The sequence below is a fragment of the Acanthisitta chloris genome, unplaced genomic scaffold (genome assembly GCF_000695815.1).
Source record: "Acanthisitta chloris isolate BGI_N310 unplaced genomic scaffold, ASM69581v1 scaffold37456, whole genome shotgun sequence".
NCBI classification, from domain to species: Eukaryota; Metazoa; Chordata; class Aves; order Passeriformes; family Acanthisittidae; genus Acanthisitta; species Acanthisitta chloris.
This window is the reverse complement of record NW_008680547.1, coordinates 28,149-38,159: the sequence shown is the minus strand read 5'-3', so window position 1 is coordinate 38,159 and position 10,011 is coordinate 28,149. Positions and strand designations below refer to the sequence as shown.

Sequence of the window (10,011 nt, the reverse complement as noted above, 5' to 3'; positions counted from 1 at the left end):
CGGTTGATTCTATGATTCTATGATAAAACATTTATACCTATGTTTCATTTTAGTTTCCAGTGCATAAACTGTGAGCCTCAAGAACATATTTAAGCAATTCCCTAAAGAGGGTTCCACTTAAGTACCTCCCTGAACCTGCACGTGCTTCTTGATGCATGTTTGTTTGAACTTAAATTGGCTATTGGTAGAGCTGAAGCAATATTTTTTTTAATCACGTTTTTTTCTTTATTATATTTTTGCTAAATTTAATTATTTTCTTAACACTCTACATGATTTGATACTTGTCATTGAACAAGTGAATGCAAAATAACAAAAATGGGAATAATCTTTTATTAGCTAGACTAGATATTAAGGATCCAGGTCCACCAGTTTGATGCCTCTGTATTACACTAACATGACATCTTTGAGTTTTATTTGCTTATGAATAACATAAGAATTGCATACAATAATTCCTTGTATACACAGATATGCATATTCATAGGATGTATGGAGATAAGTAAGCAGAAACAAAATGGAGGTAGGCAATGATGTGCATAAAATGTTTTTCTCCTGTCCCCTGGACCTGATCTATGTTTGCTCTGCTACCAGCAGGGGCTCAAGCAAATGACCTCCAGATGCCTTTCAGGGGTCCCTGGCAACCCAAGTTATTCACTGTGATTCAACTCCTCAGAAGAATCTTTTTGCCTCCACTGACTGTAGTGATTAGCTCCAATTTAGGTTTATTAGGTTCAGTGTGAGATGAATCCTACCCCAAGCGTACGGAAAGAAAAATTGCATATGTAATTCCTGGTGGCTTCTCACAAACCACCTGGGGCTTCGAAAGCACTAAACCATTTCCAATCTGGCCTTGTCAGGTGTGGAGAGGAAATGATGAAGAAGCAGCAGCTTTGTTAGCCACAGGATGTGGAAGTTCAGCTCCTGATCCTGTTGTTGCTCCAAACAATGTGATAACTACAGTATTTCAGTCTCAGGATGCTCCTGCACCAGGCTTCTCTGCATCTTTCATAAGCCGTAAGTAATATTAAAGCCAGATGGATGCTCTATTAGTCTGTTTTGGTTAGTTTGATCTGTGTGCAGCAATTCGGAAACTGGCCAAACAAGGCACTGAAGCCTCTGCCCAGATTTTGAAACCAAGTTTCCATACTGAATGCAATGGAGCTCCAATGTTGGACTTGCCAAAGATCCTCCATGCAGCTATAACTTTGCAGTTATTCTTAGCCACTTTTGTGTTTTCAGTGTGCTGAAAAGAACTGAATAGGCTTTAAATGTTAAAAAATTTGTTTCTCTGTAGATAAACTGCATGGAAGCTAAAGCTATAACATTCCTAAAAAGGAAAAAGATCTGCTCCTCTTATGGAATTATCTCTGGTCTTCTTTTCACGGCACATGCTGAAACTGTGATAATTTCTCCTGTGTATGATGTAACCTATGCCCTTCACATAAACTCTTCACCACCTACTCTGGCCTTTGCTTTGTTTTGTTGTATTTACATTTCATGTATCTCAAGTGGCATTTCTTGGGTGGATCTGTCCATTTCTTTAACCATAGCATGTGCTTTGCAATGGTCAAACCCACCAGAAATGCAGCAGGCAGTGCTTAGCTGTCGTTGGTTGGTTGGGGTTCTTCATAGGATGCTGCCAAAGAAAACACTTTTCTTTCACAGGATTCAGATAAAACTAGTGAGAGATTAAGTGCTTAGAGGAAGACACTCTTGAAGTAATCAGAATTCTGAGCTGAAACCGATTTTGTTTTTATAATGTTTGCACTAATATTGTCAGTAATGACTAACAACCTCTTCATGGAGACAGTCACAGGCTTCATATGTCTGTTCCTAATCTCATACCAGCATTTCACTGTACACTGCACTCTTTTAAGCCTTTAACTTAAAGAGAAACCCCAAGGCCATGCAAGTCACTAGGATCAGAAGGAGCTCCATAATGTGTCTGAGAAATTCTGGGTTGTAAACCTTCCCTGCCTCTGCACATAGCAGAGTGACCCGGAGATGGCCCTACAGCAGACTGCATCCTCTTGGATGTCAGGTTGAAACAAGAATGGCTAATGTGGGAATTTTCAAATGATGCTGAACTGCTGATACACCCAAATACCCACCAACCCACCCCATCCCCCCATTTCAGGTACATTTGTAGGTATTAAGGGATTTTTGAATGGGTAGGCTCCACACCCACAAGAACAGCAGTGCTGTGTCCTTCTGATCAGTGGGCTGAGGACCTATGGGCTGGTCTTATCCAAGACATTCCAAAAGTGTGACACTGTAGGTGGGAAGGCCCTATGTTTCCCAAAACCACTGCTCAGTGTGTGTATAAGAGCTGCATTTGCCATCACAATGTATATTACTCTCCATATTTTTTTCATAAGGAGAGATGAGGTCCTTGTGTATATTATTGTTTTTCTTACTGTAAAACCAGAACGATGCTATCACCTGGATTATAACTGTGCCTTATTTGTCTGTTTGCAGGATGTGGAGTAAATTTCACCAGCTCTGCAGGTCGTATTGTCTCTCCTAACTACCCCAGTCAGTATGATAACAATCTGAACTGCAGTTACGTCATAGACCAGGGACCACAGTCACTGGTGATCCTAGAGTTTGAGAGTTTTCAGTTGGAAGGTAACTGGTTCTTCATAATTTCCGTATGTATTATGAAGTGTAACTTCTTACTTGAAAACATACAAGTGTTCTATCATGGAAAATCATTGATGATTTAATTTGCTGGTCCATTCTGAAAATCTTTTGCAGACAAACATTTACAGAGATAGTTTCCAGTGTTCAGTTTTGAGTCACTGAAGGCTTCCAGAAGAGTGAAGATAGATTTGTTGCAGCAATGAGGTTGGGAATTTGCCAGGTTCTTGGAGTATAAGAGTGCCTGTGGCCAATCTGGGTCTTTGTTTCTGCCTTTTTTTTTTTTTTTGCCATTGAGTCATTTAACCTTTTTGATCTTAGGCGGACTGTTTTGCTTTTCAGTGCTTCTGTTCCTTAACTGATAAAATAGATATAAATATACTTGGATGTTTTACAAGGACGAAAGAACATAGAAATGTGAAACTAGGTGAAAGACTAGCAACAGAAAATGTATAAAAGTGGTTAGCCCGTATATATCCATGAACAAAAGCCCCTCTTGCAACTGTCAAGCTTGGCAGCATTTAGCCAAGAAATAACAGCTTTAGTGTCCTGGTCCCATTGGTGTCAATGATAAAACCTTCTCAGTTTTGATAGGATCAAATTTTTATTGGTGTAGATGCCATGAGGCATCAGTAGAGGAATCAGTATGTCCAAACTACTTGGGTGGCATCACATATTTTGAGGCCATCTTAATCTGGTTCCCTTGAAGTCACCTAGACAAAGAGATTTTTGAGTAACTTGTTACTAAGCTGGGTTGTGCGATTTGAATTTTTCTTCAGACCAAACAATGAAGTCAGAAAACAGGCTTCTTTTATTTTCTTTTGAAGTTTCCAGACTATTTTGAATTCAAAAGTATGCTGGTCCAAACTTAATGTAGGTCTGCGACAAAGATTTGATTTGACTACGGTTTAACCTGAAATATGTTTTTCAGCCCTTAATGCTTTAAGAAATTTTTTTTCACCAAAATGTAAACCACAGAAATTACAGACTTTCTTCACACAGGAGACATTATTATGCAGCAGACACACTAAACATTAGGCTGCATCAGATTGTGCCCATTTTGACAACTCTGCGAGTATATTACTGATCTGCATTCCGTTTGTGCTTTCGGTTAATTTATAACTGGATTCAAGCTTTTATTATCAAGAAGGTTAAAGCAAAGAGTTGAGAGATACAGACATAATAAAAACATGTACCGAAATAATACTAAAAATATTCCACTTCTTGCAGGGCAATTTCTTCCCTTATTGTAATAGGCTTCCTTAGGCTACACCAACTAAAAGTCCTTTGTCACATGAAAGAACTGTGGATATAAGCTAAAGGAAATCTGATGTGCAAAGAGGAAGTATGACATTCTCCAGCAGCTGATAACTAACATTTGTCACAAAATCTTCAAGTATAACCCTGTAGTAAAGAAAAATTGCTTGAGATTTAATTGCAAAGAAGACTGAAACCACCACCTTGCTAACTATCATGCAGAAGTGAAAACATAGTCAGAAGTCACACTGAATACATTTAGCACATGTGCCTATGGGTTTCCAGTGTGACCTCTCTTAGTTCTTTTGCAAAGGCAGGACTATCTTCAGTAGCATCTGTTAAAAACATTTCTAGCTATTTCATATGCAAGGAAGCATTGCACTTGCTTAGGTTGTTGCTGAGTGTGGCCTTTAAAATTGTAACCATGCTAGTACAGATGTTCTGGATTGGGTGTTAGTTACACATCAAATTAGCATAATTTACTACCTATCTGACCTCTCGAAAGAAATCTAATTGTTTCTTCCATGACTGTTTAGTAAAGAAATGAAGTATCTAAAATAATACCTGTAAGGCAAACACATCTCATTGACTTTAACTGGTTGAGATATCTTTGCCAGAAAATTAGAAGGTAGAAGGTAATTGTCTACAGCGCAGTGACACATTGGTACAAAATTGAATGACTTCATGGGTTAGTCACAGATCTCTGCTGTAGAGTAGTTATGTTTTCAATTATGATGAGATGCCTGTTCTGATTATAACGAATGATTCCAAATGAGGCAGTTAACCCACAGCAGTGAGACAGTGTCAGTATCTGGAACCAAATGAACATATCATGCATGTTCTAAATATTAAATATGTATTAAGCACTAAATATAGCAAGTAACAGAGCAATAGGGAACTGGAGGAAACTGCATTTGTTGATTAGTACCAGGTGACCTGCCTAGCGGATGAGGGAAAGGCTGTGGATGTGGTCTACCTGGACTGCAGCAGAGCCTTTGACACCAACTCCTATGGCATACTCCTAGAAAAGCTGGCAGCCCATGGCTTGGACAGGGGCACTCTGCTGGGTTAGGAACGGACAGAATGGCTGGACCCAGAGAGTAGTAGTGAATGGTGCTGCATCCAGCTGGCGCCTGGTCACTGATGGTGTCCTCTAGGGATCAGTATTGGGCCCAGTCCTGTTTGATATCTTTATTGCCAATCTGGATGAGGGGATCAAGTCTACCCTTAATACATTTGCGAACAACACCAAGTTGTGTGGCAGTGCCAATCTGCTGGAGGGTGGGAAGGCTCTGCAGAGGGGTCTGGACAGGCTAGATAGATGGGCTGAGACCAATGGTATGAGGTTTAACAAGGCCAGGTCCTGGGTCCTACACTTTGGCCATGATAACCACATGCAGCGCTACAGGCTGGGGGCAGAGTGCTTGTAAAGTGGACCTGCAGAGAAGGACCTGGGGGTGCTGGTTGACAGCTGCTGAACATGAGACAGCAGTGTGCTCAAGTGACCAAGGTGGCCAATGGCATCCTAGTCTGTATCAGAAATAATGTGGCCAACAGGACTAGGTAAGTGATTCTCCCCCTGTACTCGTCACTGGTGAGGCCACACCTCGAGTACTGTGTCCAGCTCTAGGCCCCTCACTTCAAGAAGGACATTGGGGTGCTGGAGCATGTCCATAGAAAGACAACAAAGCTGGTGAAGGGTCTGGAGCGCAAGTCTTATGAGGAGTGGGTGAGGGAGCTGGGGTTGTTCGGCCTAGAAAGGAGAAGGCTTAGGGGTGCCCTCATCACTCTCTACAACTCCCTGAAAGGAGGTTATGGCCAGGTGGGGGTCAGCCTCTTCTCCCAGGCAACTAGTGACAGGGTGAGAGGACATAGTCTAAAGCTAGGCCAGGGAAGGTTTAGGTTCGACATTAGGAGGAATTTCTTCACAGAAAGGGTGATTAGACATTGGAACAGGCTGTCCAGAGAGGTGGTGGACTCACCATCCCTGAAGGTGTTTAAGGAAAGACTAGACATGGCACTAAGTGCCATGGTCTAGTTGACATGGTGGTGTTAGGTCATAGGTTGGAGTCAATGTCTCACAGGTCTTTTCCAACTTCATTGATTCTGTGATTTTGTGATCAAAATTTAATCTGAATAGGTTGTTTCCTGTAGGTAGAAAATTTCTCATCTCACTTTGAGCACCTGAAAATAGAATATCTAATTTAAATAATCAACAAGATTTATCTCCTCCTATAATGAAGTGGAAAAGTGCTTTGCACTCAGAACCAAATATGTTTCACAGGTGGAGTGAATTGCCTTCTGAAAGCCTCTCTCACTCTCTTTACCTGCTGACTATTACAGGAAGCCACAGACAACAGCTTACACAAGATACTTGAGATTTAGTCAGGAAAACATAGGCAAGATTAACCCTATGAATGGAGTTTGGCTGTGATTTCCTTGCAGCCTGAAGAATATCTCTTCCTGTGCCAAACTGAATATGGTCACAGAACCTCTTTTGAGTTGCCTGTTTTGTGAAGTTGTGTAGGTTGCGACTTGCTTCTTGCAGTACCACCTGCACTGTTGTGTTTGGTTATTTTATAAAGAACCAAACAATTAGGGGTGAGTTTGTTTTCTCAGCCCTTTCCATGACAGTGATAAATGTTGTCTTCCACCTAGTCTACCTCCTTAGAAAAAGGTCTACATAAATCAAACATTAGAATTAAGTCAAAAAACTTTATCTGTCTTATTAGACTTACCAAAAAATAAGTAATCACATCCATTTTTTTTGTCCATAAGCTTTATTCAGATGAATGTCCCTACAAATAGAGCTCTCGGACAGCTTACAGTAGAGTATTATTAAATGGCCATAATACTTTTCAGATATGAGTATAATAACCAATAAAGTCTGAGTCCCAAATAATGGAAAAATAGGGAAAATTGATGAAGACCTGCAGAATTTTAGAATTCTGTAGTATTTATACTCTGTCCATACAAAGCAACAGTTTTCTGTTAATACTATGTTGACCTGAAAAATGTTTTAACTTGTTTATTTCTCCTTTTTTTTTTCAAATGTGCATCTGTAATTTTGCAATCTGGGATAGGGTCACAGCATTGTTTTTGCATCTGCTCTATCTGCTTTCTTTAGGCAATTCTTAACATAGACAAGTTTTGCAATAGGTTATTTTGAAAGAGGATATGTATGAGAAAGACTTGTAATTCCTTGCTTTCAAAACAGTATCTTGTGCTATGGAGCTGGTTAATATACTGCATAGGAGCATATTTCTGCATAATACTTCTTCTACATTAGTAATTACTAATTGTATTGCCATTTAGACCAGAAGCTGCAGTTGTGAACCAAAGCCTCATTATTTTAAGTTTTACAAACTTTTAAAAAAAGACAGGCTCCACCTCAATACTAAATGAAGCAGAATCTATAGCTATTGACAGAGAGATGAAAAGAGGACACTGATATTAGTGATCAGATAGTTAGGGGCCCAAATTTGGTCAAGGCTTTTTGTGCAGGAATCATATTGAATAAAGGATTTTATGGAGAATAATGAGACTGGACAGAAATTTCTGCTAAATGGAAAGGAGAAAACACAGAGGCATATTTCAAAATGTAATATAAGGACAACTGAAGCTCTTACCACGTGAACTATGGAGGCAGGAGTCAATGTATTAATGCTGAATGGTACCAAGAGATGATAAATGACATGCAGATAGATAGCAAAAGGCCTTGAAAGCAAATACACACATCAATTCAAAGAAACAAGGGTAAGTTCATAACATCAGGCCAAATAAATGATCTCTTCAGAAGTATTTGGAAGAAATATTTTCAAGGTTAGAGGAACGAATGGTACAATATCCATGTTGGAAAAATCACTCTTTCTCAGGTGAGAGGTATGTGGAAGGACAGGAAAGACTTTATCTAAAAGATAGTAACTGGAAACTTATGGAGTCATCAGCACAGAGATAGCAATTGCATCTGTCCTTGTAAATGAGATTATATAGAGCTAATGTGGAGATAAAGAGAGAAGGACAGGACAGGAGATATCTCATTGAATCCTCATGGATGAATCAGAAGAGAGGCTACAGTAATACCAGAAGGATGAGCAAAAGCTCTTAGTAGACAAGGTTTTATGAAGATAAACAGTGCTGACTGCGTGGAAAGTGCCTGTCAAAGAGGGTGTGTGTCTGGCATCTGGCTAGGAACAGATCTCTGGAGACTCATGAAAGCTGTTCCGTTGTAGTGCAAGAGACAGAAATTGGTCTAGAAAAGATCTAAGATGAAATGATTAGAGGAAATAAAACACAGAGAAGAAACACTGATGATGTGCTGAGTATGTGTAGAGGCTGAAAGCATGACAGGAGGAGAATCTGAGGTTCAGGACTATTTACAGAATAATGGTAAATTATTAAGGAAAGTGTAAACAAGAGAATGAGTTACAGACTAGAGATCAAACAACCATCAGTCTTGCCAGGATTCATGAGTCATAAATTGTATTGGCCCAAACAATGAGGATTCAAAGCTAGAAATTTAGCCTTCCGCTCACAGTCGACACCAACCATCTTATTTTTTCCAGCGCTGAAGTTCAAATCAGTCTGTGATGAGTATTATGGACCTTTGCTTTAATTCGAAATCATTTCATTTCGTGCCTTTCTCCAAAGTCTTTTCAGAAAATGACCTACGTTGATTTCTCAAATATTTTCCATTCTGAAATTGTACTCATCTTGATTTCTTTTTATTTTTGTGTTTTAAAACTTATTATGTTTTTTAATTGTGTCACATTATCAAGTATTACAATAACAGGGAAGGACATGAAGAATATTTTAAAATTAATTATTTTATTAACAGTTTAATCAGCTGTCTGATGTGGCTGGTTGTTATTGGCTTAGTTACTCTTAGAGTCAGACAAACACCATATCATATTTTCATATTGGCATGACTGTAGAGCATGTTAGAATACATTGTCTTCATTGAGACAGAAGGAATTTTTTAAATTAAACTTTCAGAGAAGATCTAAAATACATCTGACTGCTGGGATCACTCTGTTGTTCTCATGAAACAGAATTATCGCTCCATGCCTATTTGTCATCCTGTTCCATAAGAGTCATCTTGTTTCCTACAACAATAGGAAGCAGCTTGTTTTCACTGGACATTGTGCAGGAATCACTCCACTGCAACAGTAGGCTCAGTGTCTCTCCTGTTAAATTTAGATAATTCCCTATTAATCCTTTGCACTTCAAGTAACTGCCCCATTATTGCTAACAGGTTACCAAGCATGATAACTTAATCTCAATAAACATGTGACACCCCAGCTTCCATTAAGCTTGTAAGTCATGAAAAAGACAAAGAAAACATCAGGTTATACTTTAAGCATACCAACTAATGAAGCTCATTTTTCAGTAGGTATGTGCAGTGTTTTTCACTGACAGCATTAATCAAGCTTTCTTGCACAGCCCATGTCACACCCTTCTTGCTCCCACCAAACATCCTTTGGTGGTATCAGCCTGGGTACCATCAAACTCTCCTCATGCTTACGACTCCCAGCTGGGCAGGGAGGTAGTGACATGGCTCTAAGCTCCCAGGGTGTCGGTGGTTGGTGCTTGGCAGGTCTGTGTTCAAACTCACAGCCCTCACACTGACAGCGCAGTTTGTCCTTCTTAGAGGACATTCCTCTGGCACTCTAACTCAGCCACTGAACTTCACAAAATGTATATGAACTCAGCATTCTTGAGACCTCTCACCTCAGTCAAATCTGTTTGCAAATGGTGAGGTGGCTAGAAAGCCCAGCAGGTAGGGCAGGGAGTCAGAGAGAATGGCTCATTCCTCCGGAAACCTGACTGTGAATGAGAAACTAAAAACCAGTGGGGTAAAAAAATAATAGAATGCTAAACTTCCTATTTCTGTACTTCTTAGTGTTTTTTTTTTTTCACTCAGCTTAATATCTGCAGTAATTTCACCCCTAAAGCAGATTGCTTTTGAAAATCATTGCAAGATTAAATTTACATTTTTTTTCTTGTCTTCTGAGACAAGTTTAAGAACCTGGACTTAGGTACAACAAAGTTTGAGGGAATTCAGGGACAAAGAAGTCAGCTCTGAAACATGCTAGTGTATGGACTGTTTTTCATTTT

The 10,011-nt window shown here is 39.5% G+C and overlaps 1 protein-coding gene across 1 annotated transcript in view; it reads left to right on the top strand.

Moving 5' to 3' along the window:
* Positions 1–854: 854 nt before the first annotated feature.
* LOC103805099 (cubilin-like) overlaps positions 855–10,011 on the top strand; it is a gene marked incomplete at its 5' end in the record, with an annotated part of 30,560 nt that continues 21,403 nt past the window's right edge. The window contains 2 exon segments of the mRNA XM_009077733.1: positions 855–1,011; positions 2,476–2,632. Coding sequence (XP_009075981.1) covers positions 855–1,011; positions 2,476–2,632 — 314 coding nt within the window.